We start from the raw sequence: 16,041 nt of genomic DNA on the forward strand, positions 1-16,041 counted from the left end.
TTGTTTATTCAGAAAAGGATTTTGATACCGGGCCTAAGGCCATTTTTGTTATGGATGTTTACTATTGATGGAAGTGATAGCTTGCAGCACATATAAAATATTTTTCTTCTTGGAGGACACTTCACTACTGAATGTAGCTGGGCTGGCGACAAAAGAAAGATGGACAGATTTCTGGCTGAAATATGGAGAAGCCGGAATAATACATGGCATTTATGATTAAGTACGGTCTGTTTGACATGACTCCAACTCTAAACTTCAAGTCAGGATTGAGCGGAGCTAGCCAAATAGGCCAACTCCACCGTTTTTTGAAGTAGCCTAACTTCACAAATTTTTTGGAGGCTCAGTTCATTTGGTGGAGCACCTTATTGGCAATTCTAAAATCCTCAAATATGAACATATTCGTGGAGTTTAAGGTAATTACCCATCTTTGCTACTGGTTACATAGACGTACCGGTTCATTCTATTTTCCCCTCCTCCCAATGCCTCTCCTCCCGTTCGCCTCTATCTCCCATTCGCCGCTCGCCCGCCACCTCCCCACCCCGACCGCGGCCCAAGTCGCGGCACCTCTTCCTTCCCCTGGCCACCCACTGGATGCCGGCCTAGATCCGACCAGTGAAGACCCCCGACTTCGCACATGAAGCCATCACCATCTACCCCATCCTCACGTGGGCAGCGTGGCAAATTGTGGAGCAGCAGCTCGGCAGCCTCCACCGGCCCCGTTCCGCGCCTCCGTTGCTCCCCATCCCGCACGCATGCGCCCCTGCCACACCGTCGGGCTCCTCCCGCGGGCACGCCCCTGCCACGCCGCCGGCCCGCGCACCGCCACGTCTTTGTCCCGCGGGGATGCGCCCTCCCCACGCTGCCCCACCCCTGTCTTGCACCGCGCCGGCAGCCCCTTCTCCGCGGTGGTGCGAGGAGGCCCTATCCGACCCGATCTCCTTGTACCTCCCGAGGAAGAAGACATGGATGGAGAGGATGACACGTGGGATCATGAGTTAGGGGTAAAAATGGCAATCCTCCCTAAAAATAGCTCTTTTTCTGGAGTTGGGGATACCATGGTAGCCAAACACCATGTTTAGACAACGCCACTTCATTTTGAGCTAGCTCCAGCTGAAGTTGCGGAGTGGAATAGTAAAATTTGAAGTTGGAATCATGCCAAACATGTTCTACATATACAAATGGAATCTAGACAAGTTGCCGAAACACTTGGAGAAATGGGTGGATCGAGATTGTACCCTTGAGGCTGCACTGAAGTCTGGCAAATGGTTGGACTTATATTCAAAGAGGCTGCTGCAAGATGGAGAAATCTCGCAAAAGGGGTGCGTGCATATTCAACGTGGAAGATGTTGGTCAGGTGTCGTTTTGCGCGTGAAGTCCATGCAACGTTAGCTTATTATAGCTTCTAAGTTTTATCAACTGCAAGATATGCTAATTTATTTTTACAGTTTTGTATAAGTGGCCAACGGTGATAGCAGTGTCTCCGATTTTTTCCGAGTCTCCGACAGTTTTTTATTACTCGCTTTGTTCAGGTTTACAAAACGCACACACATATCAACAAACACCATTAAGAAAAGGACCTTCAGTATCGGTTCCTAACCCCATTTAATACCGGTTGTGCAACCAGTATTACTAGTTCGGTATAAAAGAGGTATTAAAAAATAATAAAAAAAGAAATCCCACCCCGCCTGAGCCGCGCCCCGCCAGCCCGAGCCCGAGCCCGATCCCCCCGCCCGAGCCCGCGCCCTGGCCTTGCCCGGCCCCGCCGCCCACCCGCCGCCGCTCCTTGCCCGGCCCCGCCGCCCTCCGCCTGGCCCCGCCGCCGTCCTCTCGCCACCATCGCTCCTTGCCCTGCCAACATTATTGCTCGTTGTTTAACTTTTTTTCTATGTTTAATTGGTTAGCTATGTTCTCAACATTTTGAGGGATAATATGAATAAGCTTTCAAATTGACACGGTCGTGCTAACAATATCCCCTTAACCATTTGCAGAATACAAGAACAAGTGAACATATGTAATCCTCCATTAGCTATTTTTAATTTGTTCGAAGAGTGAACAAAGGAGCAGTTTTTTAAAGGCAAGAAGGCTCTAGAAGAGTATATTATGGATTATACAAAGACAATGATTCAAACGGACCGAAAGGTAAACATTTTAGTGGAACCATTCAAACACCTTAACGTATCTTTGCTTGCAACTCAGCCAAAATGCGGGCTTCTCTGCCAAATTAAAATTTTAGATGTGTGCTAAACATTGACTTTGAACCAGAGCGCAACCAATTATTGCAGGAAAATTCTGGCTTGGCTCGCATCAAGACAAACCTAACATTAGTATATCAATATATCCAACGATTTCCCAAATCCATACCCAAACAGAAAAGGCTAAGCCCCACTTTTATTTTAGAAAAACAAAATTAGAATAAAACGATAAGAGGGACAAAGTCAGATGGTACCTATAGCATGGCGCGGCTCTTGCTAGTCATCTCTAATCTCTCATCTCTAGCACAATCGGGGTTTCCTGCTTTTCCAAGCAGAACTACTATACATGCACTGCATTAGAATTTGATGCGTCTTACCTTGTTGCTACTAGCTAGAATTGACGTATTCTGAGAGCACGTTACCGGACGGGAAAACGCTGACGGAGATCATACATAGGGTCAGTCCTGATATGTTGGAGTCCTTCGGTGCAAAACCAAAGCAAAATGGAAGGCCTCATCATGCACGCTGAAGAGGTAGTCACCAAGGCTGTCGTTGTCGAAAATGTGAATGTCACTGGAGGCGTTACATAGGTGACAAAATTGTGGTGTAAAAGATTCCATCGTGGATGTGGAGCCCTACCATGGGTGCTATGTTTGCAAATTCGGAAGCTGCAGCGGTGAACTACGAGTGCACAAATATTTTATCTAGTTTAGTCGTCTTTGCATTAGGACTTACGAATTGCTGATTTTGCCCTGTTGCCTAAGATATGATGTACTATCAGAGATTTGAAAAAGAAAATCTCAAGTCCTAGTACACCTCCAATGCAATGTGATAATCTCTGGTGATAACCTCCACACTGTTCCATTCTTGGGCGGCCGTGATATGTTCAAAATACAGCACGTCAGAGAAAATGAGATGACAGGATAGCCCATGGAATTAATCCCGAACACAAGTTGTTTTCTTGCCTTCCGGAGGAACATACATAGAGCTGCGGGCTACTGTGGGGTTCTTTTCCCTGGGTTGATTCAGACAAGGGTGTCGTCAGTGTCACTTTTAGCTTGGGCGTTAGCAGAGCTGATGGCAACCTCAATTTCAGTCTCATCAGTTCGGCCTGCCCGGTCGTCTGCGATTCCTGTTTGCGTGTGGAGGAATAGAACATTCAGGATGGACCGGACCGGGCCACGCCACCAGACCAGAGTCGTCTTCTACTGGCAGAACAAGCAGAAGTGGTACCTCGATCTGGCATGGCAGTGGCAGGCCGCTCCATGCGTTGGATCTGCCGCTTCCGCTGCTGCTGCTGCTTCTGGCCTTCTGCCAACGGTCCCTCCGGCCTCTGCTTTATCTCTTTTGCTTTGCAGGGTTTGTTTTCTGGTGTGCGCAGCCGATGGATGAGAATATGAGATCCCAAGAAAGCCAAAGTGCAAAAGCTGGCAGGTTCAACACCTGTTGTACGTATCGCTGCTGTGAAGTGTACAACACCTCGCCCGCTCGCCGGGCGTCGATGGAATTGCCATTCCAGCGCGCGAGACCCTGCTCTCCCTCCCGCCTGCCTTGGATCAAACGCCACACGGCTGCCACAATGCCCGAAGCATCTCTCATGGGCTCTCTTTTGCGTCATGCCTTTGCTCTCATGCATGCTACTCATCCATGTGTAGTCCAGGTCCTCGATCTCTTTGTGTCATGCCTTTGCTCTTTACCTCGTGCTTCGCTCACCGCTCCATCTCTCTTTACCTCCAATCCCGAGACTGTGCGCGCGCTCCGTTTTTTTCCTGCGAGATCCCGAGGAGCATCCGCTTTCCTCTACCTAGATCTCTCATGTTGTTCCCGTTCCTCTCCTTCGGGATCCCGAGGCAAGGAACGGTGGCCGGCCGGTCTCACAACTTGTTTGCTGGCCGGCACAATCAGCTCATGGAAGAAAAGAAATCCTTGGTTCAGTCCAGGATGCCACGTCCCCTGGAGCGAAAATAATTGAAGGGTCAGTTTCGAACCTAGGAAAGCAAAACAAATTAAAGGAATTAGAAAAAAAACATAGATGGTAATAGAGAGGAATTGGAAACAAGAGAAATGTTGAAGAAACAGGGGTGGACGGGGACTTGAATTCAGGACATTCAGGTTGTTCCTAGTGGTGTGATCAGGGGCGGAGCTAGAGGACAGTGAAGGGGGGGTGCGGCACCTTCCTAGCATAGGTAGAAGCATAGGTAGATAGTCAGGTAAACATGGTAAAATTTTATGTTTGATAAGAGATTATGAATTTTTTCTAGATGCAGCCGCACCCAGAACTTACTACCTATAGCTCCACCGTACCCCTGGGTGTGATGTCTTAATATGGCACAACTCAAAACATCTACCTCTGATACTATTTACATGTACCAACTAGGTGACCCAGAAGGCTAAGCTGGTGATAAAACACTTCCACTATAATAAAAATCCTTCATGGAGCTTAGCATGAGACCAGATCATGTTTGTCGAACCTTTGCCCAAAGCGTAATGACTGTTCCTAGATAGCTCATGGACAATCAACAAACCCTAATAAAAACTCTGATACCCTCAGGCCTCAGCTTTCAAATGATTACGCGAATCCATCAAATGGGAATGGATCAAATAGTAAACAAATGAAAAGGTAGCCTGATCCTTAATACATAGATGCTGGCGACTTAGGACATAGCCTAATTATGTCCTATAGCCCTAACTCCTAGCACAAACGATTATCAACTAGCAGTTTGCATGGTGTGAAACTAGGGATCTTTGCGCCATGTACTTTTTACACGTGTACCTTGCTTTCCTTATACGTGATGTGCTATTGTGCATCTATGGACTCCCTCCGTGTCCACATCGTAAGACATGTTTTGGTTTAAAAAATTAAAATTAGTCGATACATTTTAAAGATATATTTGTATTTTTTAATAAGATGTTTAGTTTTTATCAAGTGATAAAAATAATGTAAAATAAATATATTAAAATATCTTTTCTTGTCACTTCATGGCAAGAAGTGGCAGGGAGGAGTATCAGCATTGAGCGCTACATTAAGGCTCCTTTGGTTCAGCTTCTTGAAGTGCTTTTGCTTCCAAAAATGTCAAAAGCTGACCAAAGGGATGGCTACCATACCATCTGCTACCGCAAAAGCAGCTTCCCGTCAGTTCATTTTTCGCAGCACCTTCCTCATGCTTCTACCGGCTGCGAGTCGTAACTTTCATCAAAATTACCCACTGCCACTCGTTATGAACTTACCGATTCGTCAAAACCGTGGCCTCCTCCTCCTCCTCCTCCTCCTCCAGCGACATAACACGCGCGCACTGGCGGCACCCCTCTCCGACCATCTCCTTCCCTCCCGGTGGCGATTCTAGGTGGCGGCGGTCCTCTCCGACTCCCTCCTCTCCTGGCGGCGGCGCTACCTCCGCCTGGTGATTGGTCGCCAGCAGCCACCCTCCCCACTCCAGCGTGCCCCTTTTCAGCCCATTCCTCTCCTCCTAGCACCGGTTCCAGGCGACGACGGCTATCTCCAACCCCCTCCTCTCCCGGCGGCGGCACAAAAGGGGGCCGGCGGCGCTTGTGCTGTCAGGGCCAAGCAGGATCGTCCAGCGGCGCCACTCAGCGTCCCCTCGCTCCTCTCCTCCCCTGCGCAAGAGGCCGGGTGGGTCCTAGCCAAGGTACCTCTCCCTCAGTCCCTCTTGCTTCCTCCCCTGATTCGGTAGCTGAAGTTCTCCAGATTTTAATTCCTTTTGTCGTGGAATTCTTTCATGATTCACATGGTTGTTAACAAAATTGGTGTATGCTAAGGATTTGCACAGCTGCTTAAAAAAATTGATGTATGATAAATTGTTGGTTGCCTGATTGTTACTGATAACTGATGAACTGATGAATTGATTATTCGGGGTAGTAAAATGGACCTTATCCAGCATAAATCTAGGTGATTCCCTTGATTCTGGTGAACTTGCTTGGACCTGACAAGTTGCAACCACTTATGTCCACTATTTTTGAAAGAATACTCTATGCAATAATATGCAAAAAAGCTCCTGGTTGGTAAGACCTGCTGCAATTGGCTTAGCTTCTGTAAATCATTGTAGTATGGCAATAAATAAATATATTTTGTTTCACCATTTGAAGTGCTTTATTTTGTTTCCTACCATTGTTTTGATAGGATCATCTTAAACATCAGTGATACATCGAGCAATACGTGTGCTTCATGCGGCAAGATTCATTCGTTGCCAAGTTGACCTGATCACTGGAGTATAGCATGTAGGAAAGTAGACATTATCCGGATGTGTAGGCAGTAGGCGTTATCAGTTTTCCGTATGTAAGTGTGCGTCGTTGATAGCTAGAATCTGACAAACCTTCATGAACATGAGTGGGTTTGTTGCTGCAGGTGGAATGGCACCTTTAGTCCAAGTGGTTTTGGTCACTGCAGATCCTTGTAATTGCCATTGTATTGAAGCAGCACTAAAGAGTTGATAGCCTGTCCACTTTTGTTGTAAACATGGTGTCCTTTGCGTATCTACTTTTGGTGAAGTGAAATGCGAATCGCTGATTGGCTATATATCTTTTGTAAAATGTTATCATTGTATTTATGTGGTGGATGCAAAACTTAAAAAAAAGTCTTTCTACAATGGTTATTTACATGTGAATCAGTGAACATCACAGTGTTTTATGATCAATTTGCATATCAACAATCTCTCAGGCCTTTCAGGAACTTTACGGACCTTTCTTGCCAAACCAACAATTTCACAGCTATTGCAACTAAGCGACTTTCAACTTTCTCATAGCTCACAGTAGTTTTTCCATAGCTCACAGCCCAACCATACCGACACTAAGCTATTCATGACAGTCACTTACATAAAAGTAACAAAGAGCGTGGATGCGTGCAACATGGTGAAGCTTTTCTCGAGATGCTGTGCCATCAAACAACGGCTTTAGCCATGTACGGAGTACCATGGAAGGGAGATGTCACATGAGCGAGATGCATGGTTGCTTGATTGCTCCAAAGAAAGCTACGGCGACAAAGATGATCTTTACAAGGAGGGCTACGAGCGTGCTTGGTATTTCGGAGAAAGGCAAAGGAACCGTCAATTTTTAAGTGTTCACATCAATATGATTACTCCCAATATGATTACTCCCGAAAGGAATTTAAAAGAACTTTTAAATTTTATTCCATTTTAATTTTTAAAGAAATAGAGAGTAAGGTAAGCGTGCTCATATTTCGTATTACAATTATTCTTACATTTGGGCACCAATTCGCTACCGACTATCCGACTGTTTTTATTTTGCTCTCTCCTTTTGCCAATGTAGTCATTCAATCTTCAAAATCCAACTCAACAGCATGACGCGAAACAATGTTCTCTCCCATCCAGCAATATTTGTCTGGTTCGCATGCAAAAATCCAAATTTTTCACATTTAGTAGCGTGCTTGAAATGGTGAACCACGCTAGGCACCAAACGGTGATACGGAAGAGGCACGTTCCTGGTGCCGGCGCCGACAAAGCAAAAGGGAAAGCGGGGCCAGGAAAGGGAGAGGCGGCAGCCGGAAGGAATCGAAGCATCAAAGGACAGAGTACAGACTACAGAGAGGGACACCCAGACAGCGAGATCCCCTCGCCCCGCACGCCCGCACTCCACTCCACTCCACTCCACTCCCCCGGCTCACACGCGCGCCCGCCATTGCTGCCCCCCTTCGCTTTCTAGCAAGCTCCCCTGTCCCCCTCCACCGCTAGCTAGCTCGCCTATATCATTATTGCCTCGCACCGCACGCTGCTCTACCCTGCTCTGCTTTGCTCGGCTGCGCTCGAAAGATGGAGAGGTGGGCGCCGGCGCCGGCGCCGGCGAGGGAGAGGCCCAGGCGGCGGGCCGGCCAGCCGTCCTTCTCGTCCACGCTGCTCGACGCCATCTGCGACTCCTTGGACGAGCAGCCCGGCGGTGGCGGGGCAGGAACGACGGCGGCCGCGGCGAGATCGGCTGGGAGCGCCAAGAAGCAGCAGGAGGCGGCCATGCATTACTACTACTACAAGCCGTCCTTGGCCGCCAGCCACCGGGCGGCGCCGCCGCCCGCGGACGACTGCTCCGGCCGCGGCTACTTCTCGTCGTCCGAGGTCGAGTACTCCCTCCGCCGCCTCCGTCCCATCCGTACCTCTGGCGGCGTCGGGGCGGCCTCTGTGGCTCCCGCGGAGAAGCAGCACCAGCAGCAGCCCCCGGCGACGGACAAGGCGAAGGGCGCGAGGAAGCCGGCCGCCGCCTCGGCCCGCGGCGGCTGCCGCAGGCCGGCCTCCCCCGGCGCGCGGCTTGCCAGCTTGATCAACGCCATCTTCTCCGGCAAGCGGCATTCCGCGCGGCAGCACCCGGCTCCGGCGGACGAGGAGCCGGCCTGCTCCACGGCGCCGTCGACCGCGCGCCCCTGCCTCAACAAGACGCCGCCGTCGGCGAGGGCGGCGCGGGCGCGCGCGAGCCGGAGCCGGATCAGGACCGTGCGGTTCTTGGACATCGACGGCGAGGTCGCCGTTGCTGCGGCCGCCTCGGGTTGCAGGCGAGTCCCGGTGGTGGAAGTGGAGGACAGCGACGGCGGCGAGGAGAGCAGCGACGCCAGCTCCGACTTGTTCGAGCTCGACAACCTCGCGGCCATTGCTCCGGCGACCGGTGGCGGCCATTGCCGTAGAGCGTGCGCTGACGAGTTGCCGGTGTACGGGACAACTGGGGCTGGGCTTCGCCACGACATTGGCCGCCGCCTTCCGTTCGGGTATAGCAGCCATGGTCGGAGTTGTAGCAGGGTTATTTGATTAAGAATACATAGAGGGTGTTAACTGTAAAGTAATTTAATATAATGGGTACTTCCTCTTCTTTTTCAAGAATTTCCAAGCTGTGTGTGTTTATATTTGCGCTTGCGACAAGTACCTCTTTCTTCTACTCACTGTAAACGGAATAACATCATCTTGACTCTGATAAATTTTATCATATCCACTATAAAATTTGCACCATAGAAAATGTGCCAACACAAACCCAGTGCATTCAAAGAAACAAGAAATGTTGAAGAAGCTGGTAAAATTCTAGTAGTCAAATAGATGCGCCTTTTGACCCTGAAATAATTTTTATTGCCTTACCACCATGCAAAGGTGCCTTTCTGATCTAGTTAATGTAAGACCATAACTTGGAATTCTAGAAATTTTGGCTTATTTAGAGTTTTAGACGTATCTTAGAGTCACTCCTAGTTTGCTGCTAACAACATAATCGTGTAAGATATGGAGCAGTGTTACAAATTTCCGACTAAGGTGATTTTGGTAGCGGGACTTAAAAGTTAAAACAGTTAATAGAGGAGACGATGTTACAAATCTCAGAGTTGATCTGCTACTTGGCAAAGTTTCATTGACATGATGCTACATGATCACTGCTAAGCTCCCTAGCAAGTATCACCGTACCAAAGCAAAAAAGGGAAGGAAAGCAAGCTAAGCATCAGGTATTTTTATTTCCCTAGAAAGGGAGGGAAAGCCAGTGAAAGAGATCCATGCAGGGGGATAGGGCTGACAGGGGTTGCACACGCCGTGTCTCCTCTGCACGAGAGCGCATCATCACGGGGATCACCAATGGAGCTTGTCATGCTCGGCCGTGACAGCCGGCGACTTGCGAGCCAAGGGAAATGATGCCAGCGATCATGGCCCCTTTTCAATAGCCTTAGCAATTGGTGAGCTGAGCAGAGGGAGTGATTCTCCGCCCAGTGACATATACTCCTAAAATGAATTCTGTCACATTGTATAGAGAGAAATTCTTCGTAAAATTCTCCAAGGCGAGAAACAGAACGTGTTACTTTTAGATAAAAGGGAAAGGGAAAAGGAACGCTATGACGTGTGTGTTTGTGTGTTGCCAACACAAAGCGTGCACGGCTCATGTTGCTGATACCAAAGGAACAAACATATTTGGCGACGTGAACAGTGCAAACATTGGACGGGAGAGGAGCGTACCGGTCTTCCCTCACACACACAACGGTGCCGTCGATGTGAAATGGCCATTCCATTTTTGTCGACGAAGATGCGATTTTTGGCGTCGATCTCGAGAGACAACGGAGAAAGCAAAAGGGTGGAGGCCCTGACGTTTCATTCCACCCTGTGCTGTGATAGTCTTTCCATTCCCCCGAGGCTGCTGCCGAAAGCACCCGCGCCCGACCGGTGACCGATCGAGATACCACGGCGGATCGGCAGCGGCCGACGGTTGCCTGCTCGTGCTCGATCAGGCTTGCTCCTGCCTTCGCCGATCCCCAAGAATATTTGGGAGTTCACGCGCCGTTTCTTGTCTCCTTGCTCCACCCTGTGAGCGATCAGTCTCGTATCACGCATGCTTCCAACCAGCATCTGTCATGTCGCGCCGCGTGCGAAAGGGCGTGCCGGTGCCAGGGCGCTGGGTGGTAGGATCGCGGCCGCGGCCTCGGCCTCGGTCTCAGGAAAACGCGCGGCAGGGTGCGGAACAGAGCAGAGCGGCCCGGCGGGCAAGGCAAAGGACCGTGGCGGAAGGGAGGGTGACGGTATGCTGAGTTGCTGACGCAGGATGCCGCCGCTGGAGATACCCGAGCTTGACATGGGCTCAGTCACGGCCCAATGTAGTTTTGTTTCAGGTGGTGGGTTGTATCCTGATCAAACAGGCAATCTTAGCTCAGATATGTTACATACCGCATGCCAAAAGGTACACATGTCTAGTAGCCCAGATGGATGGTTGCCGCCGGTGTCGGAAGGACAGCCGGCGGGTGAGACATGACTGCCGGGATTGAGGGAGATGATCTTGGCAGAGAAACATGAACGCCGTCGGGATCGCTGCCGGAGATTGCGAGCGGTTTCATCGTGGGCGTGATGCTCCCTACGGCCTGGGACTGTAGCGATTAGAGTGTGTCATGGGCTGGTGCCCACCCAATATGCTAGCGTCTGGCTTCGTTCTGGTAATCTGGTGTTGTGCCTCCGCTCTTGCCAAATCATCGTAACCTTCTTTATTTGTTCCTGATTCGTTGTGCGAATTGTGTTGTGCCAGACTTGTTGGTTCCGGCAAGGGCGCTCCCATTCCCATGGTCGTTGTTCGAATCGACGACGACGAAGTCGAGGAATGACGAGCAAGAATATAACATCATGGTGAGATTGTCTCTGACGAAAAATGGCTATGTACGGTTTGTTGAATCCTTCTGCTCCCATAGGCAGAGAAGCAAATAGCCTATATTTGCTCTATTTTCCGTGTGTTTAATGGTGCAAATTCTGTCGCCGTCTCGTTGATGCCGTTTTGCACGTGATGCGGGTGAACGTCGTCGTTGCCGCCGCGTCTCTGTCGGGTCGTCGATGATGAGGGGCCTCTACAGGCTGACGGCCTTAGTTCGTTCTTGAACTCCACGTTTCCGATATCCCGGGCCAACTCAGTGAGCGATGCGCGACAGATTAGCAATTAAAAATCAATCTATGCGGGAATGTAAATGAACAAAGAGATTGAAATTGAAAGAATGAATATTTGATTCTTATTTTTTTTATTGATCGAATGATGTAATTACATATTTAATGATATATGGTGCCGATGCCGTTTCGAGGTTAAAAGATATTTAAAGGTGTCTCTTTACGAATAGAATAATTTTAATTCTAACAACCAGCACATCACCAACACAGATGATGTACTTACATTAATTAATAAGTTTTTTTTTCTGCTATGGTTGTTGTTTTTTCTTTTGTAACTCGAGACCTTTATTTTCATTTCAATAGAAAAGGAAGCTATTTCAGAAGATGTGAGATCGAAAAAGGCATGTAACAAACACATGCATGTCACAGCAATCACCGAAGATCCCTCGGCCTGTACTCCCCGCGCAACCAAGCATTCAAGCCGCCCAACCAAGCATTCAGGCGCCTAGCTAGGCAGGTAGCTAGACACCAAGATACTCCGCCGTGAGCCCGTGAGAGGCTTGAAGATACGCAGCTCATCGGACTCGAGCGCGGCGGCGAGCGTGCCCACAAGTCGGCGCTGATAATCCACGAACCGTTGCCTCCCGGATGAGCGGTGACGACGAGGTTGGCCGAGCAGAGCCCCTCGCTCGCCCAGGTCGGCATGGCCAAAGCGGCGTGCCCGAAGCCGAAGTCCGTGTCGAGAGGGAACGAGGCCCACACCCTCTGGCTAAGGGTCGGCCGAGCCCCACCGTCGCCTTCTCCACGACATCCTCGCCCTTGTGCTCCTCCACCCAGTCCACGAGCTCCTGGACGCGTTCGTCGTAGTCGACGGAGGTGATGGCGTCCCGCACCATGGCCGCGACGCCGGCCATGGTTTCCTGCTGTATCGTCGCCACGGCCGCTTCCCCTACCACGTAGGGCGTGACGTTGCCCACTTAGTCGCGCATGGCCGCGCGGAGCTCCGGCGACGTGACCCGCCGCCGCGCGTCCACCCACCACCTGACCACCCCATGCGGCAGGTCGCCTTGGGCCCACGCTTGGATGCGCCGCCCACGGCGGCCGCTAAGGACTTCCATAGGTACGTGGACACCGCCTGGACTCGCGACGCGCGCTGACCCGCCTCTCCGGCGCTCGCCATGGCCTTCAGCCTCGCGATGTCCTGCGCCTCGACGTAGTACAGCCTCTCCACGACGCTGTCCCTGGCCGTCAGGACGTCGACAAGGTGGGCGTCGTCGAACGGCGTGAACATCTCGTCGAGAGAGGATCCGTACGACCAGGGGCGGACCCAGGCAGGTCCAAGGCAGCGCAACTGGAGTGATCGAGCCGGACCTAAACATTAGGGGCTCTAACTATTGGACTTTAACTGGTTAAGAAGATATTAATACGTAATATTCGTCCTTTAATCCTATAATATAAGTACCTAATTTTATATTGCAGTTCTTTGTATGCAAAAAATCATGTGCTTATTACTCATATACTGAAATTCAAATATATCTCAATATTTGTGTTTCACTACTATAGTATATATAGGGTCCCATTTCTTGATTTATATTATATATAGGGTCCCATTTCTTGATTTGCTCCAAGGCCTCAAAATCTCCGGTACGATCCTAGACCCAGGTATTGACGGAAGAAAATTGGGTGCACACCGGATGCGTTTTCATCCGGTGCATACCCAGTCCCCCCGCGCGACGCGTAGATCCGACGGACTGCGTCGCGCATGCGCTCGTTCCTCGTCCTCATGGAATCGCCTCGGCTCGGCTCCCAGCCAGCTTGCGCTGGCGCCCAGGCAAGACGAGCCGCTCGGCCTGCATTTCCTCGCCTCAAAACAGATCGAGCCGCTCCTCCTTCCGTCCTTCGTCCTTCTCCAGGAGACAGACTTGCCGTCTCGTCGAGGTAGGTGAGTTTCCCGGTTCTTGTGTGATGAATTTTGTTTCTTGCACTGTGCATACTGCTCTTTTTTCCTTGAGAGCCATTGTTGGATGCTTCGCCGGTGGAAAGGCACATGCTTCATGTTTCATACATCTTTATTTCCTTCCGCGTGATTTTCATTCAGTTAAGTTGATTTGCAAATTTTTCTCAACTTTCACTTCTCCTGCCTTAATTTTTAGCATTTTGTTGTTAGTTTTCCCTCTTCTGTGCTACTCCTGTTGCACACAAGCATGTTAACTCTATGGTGCTAGTAGATTCAGAAATCAGCTCCATTCAGTTTAATTTGTTTCATATCAGTGTTATGATCATCTTGTTAAAGAACTACATCTTTATTTCCCCCAACTGTTACCATACTGATCTGCTTCCTTCTATCTATTTCCAGCATATATCTGTATCTCAGGGCTGAATTCATGGAGACAAAGATCCCATTTGATATGAACAATCTTATGTTCCACATCAAGAGAATAGTGTATCCTTCTATCAGACTTGGCTATCAATCTGCTTGTGACTAGCCTGTAGTACTTGGCATTGGACTTCTGTTGCTGTTCCTGCACAAACTTTGCCCTTCTCTGTTTACTTTCCTTATGTCTTCATCTCCAGTGTTCCTGTTAACTGCACTTCTTCTTGGAGCACTATTGAGTTATGGGGAACCAAGTGCTCCAGTGATTGGAGAAGAAACACTGGAGAACCAGAAAAAATCATCCCCTGGATCCGAAGTCTCTGTTACTGAATGTTCAGTTGAGGAGGCGGCGGGCAACCTGGGATCACGGCGGTGGCGCAGGAGAAGGACGAAGGACGGAAGGAGGAGTGGCTCGATCTATTTTGAGGCGAGGAAACGCAGGCCGAGCGGCTCATCTTGCTTGGGCATAGGGGCAAGCTGGCTGGGAGCCAAGCCGAGGCGATTCCGTGAGGACGAGGAACGAGCGCATGTGCGACGCAGTCCATCGGATGGAAGGGGCGCCCACGCGTCGCGCGGGCGGACTGGATATGCACCCGAGCACCCGATGCATTTTGCATCCAGTCTGCACCTAATTTTCTTCCGTATTGACGAAGAGGGGGGCTGATCCAAACTTAATATAAGATTAATTAAGTGTTTTGCACCTCTATTAGTTGTATAATTTTTCTTAGATCTCCACTGTTTTCCAGCCTTGGACCCGGGCTGCCCGACCCGGGCTGCAGCCTGGGCAGCTCGGGTCCTGGATCCGCCACTGCGTACGACGGTGGGTCACGGGGGCGGAGCGCTGAGTGGTCGTAGCTCGGGGCTCCCACGGCGGCGATCGTCTCGGAATGGGCGAGCTCCGAGCACGTCCGGACGAGCCTCATCGCGCTGTTCCCGTCCAAGACAAGGTTGTTGTTGCTCCATGCCACCGAGAAGCCGCCGCAGGCGAATGACACGAGCTGCACCGACAGCAAGACGTCGTGGCGTACGGCACCAAGATCCTCTTCAAGGACTCGTCAGCCAGGCCGAAGTCCAGGCTCCGAAGGGGCACCTCGGCTTCGCTGACGACAAGCTCCGCGCCTTGGTTGCGGCAGTGGATCTCCGGGAGGCCGGAACCAGGGTTAGTCACTGCGACCAATCAGTGGGAAGAAGTGGTCGAGCAAGGATGGTAAGCCAGCCTCGAAGGCGGCAACCACGGCGTCGAAGTCTCCGGTGAGAGGCTTGGGGTAGATGCACAATACTGAGGTCTGGTAGGTGTTTGGGATGAGGTCAAGGTTGGAGACAGTGATTACATCCGCTCGCGGCTCCTTGGGGTGGTCGGACACTTTCACAAGGCGTCGATTCACGACACGGACTTGCAACTCAGAGCTACGAACCTGAGGCGTCGCCATTTTCTTCCAGTATCCTATCAGCATGAACCTCTCAGGCTACAGTATATGGTTCGACGTCTCTTTGGATGAATGTCTGAGGACCAATGGTGGTCACCCTTGGATGATGAGTGATTGACAACATTGTGTTGGTTTGATGTTGCTCTTGGCTTGTGATGTGCAGGTGTAGGATGCGACGTGGCGGTCGACGGCGTGCGGTGAAGGTTAAGCGAAAGGTTCATGCCGATGGACCAAGGGCGGTGAAGGATGAACGCGAGTAGGCTTGGACCGATGGACCCGAGGAGTCCGGGCGAAGTCACGGGCGGTCCACATGGTGCACGGAATGGCGAGAGGGCATGACAGGATGAGACGGCGTCGGTCGAGTCAAGCGGAAGGCTTGGCGGAGGCTGGACACGCGTCAATGGACGGTTTGGGTGGTTTGGGCCTCAAAACCACCGCGCAGGCAGGTTTCCCGGTTTGGGCCTCAAAACCGGGGGCGAGCCCGGTGCGGCCGGAGCTTCGAGAAGGAGGGCACGTGGCGTCATCGCGAAGCTTGCGTCGAGGCGAAGCAAAGTCGTGAAGGCGGCGTGTCCGTCCGATGCGCGGATAAAAACTTGGACCAAAATGCCCCTGCGTGGGTAGTTATCTTAGTTGTAGCTGTAGGGGTAGTATAGTCTTTCGTCCTGGACTATAAATAGGGATGGGGGCTGGTTATTTCAGCACCTCTTAGC

General features: G+C 50.7%; 1 protein-coding gene and 1 pseudogene across 1 annotated transcript; one reads left to right on the forward strand and one right to left on the reverse strand.

Moving 5' to 3' along the window:
* The first annotated feature begins 7,808 nt into the window (after positions 1 to 7,808).
* LOC111255879 (protein BIG GRAIN 1-like) lies at positions 7,809 to 9,025 on the forward strand. Its single transcript, XM_022823484.1, has one exon. It carries the CDS (start codon positions 7,976 to 7,978, stop codon positions 8,951 to 8,953), a length of 978 nt encoding a protein of 325 aa, XP_022679219.1. The 5' UTR covers positions 7,809 to 7,975; the 3' UTR covers positions 8,954 to 9,025.
* A 3,010-nt stretch (positions 9,026 to 12,035) lies between these two features.
* Positions 12,036 to 15,446, reverse strand: LOC101784462 (annotated as a pseudogene).
* Positions 15,447 to 16,041: the final 595 nt, after the last annotated feature.

This window comes from Setaria italica, chromosome IX (assembly GCF_000263155.2).
Source record: "Setaria italica strain Yugu1 chromosome IX, Setaria_italica_v2.0, whole genome shotgun sequence".
NCBI lineage: Eukaryota > Viridiplantae > Streptophyta > Magnoliopsida > Poales > Poaceae > Setaria > Setaria italica.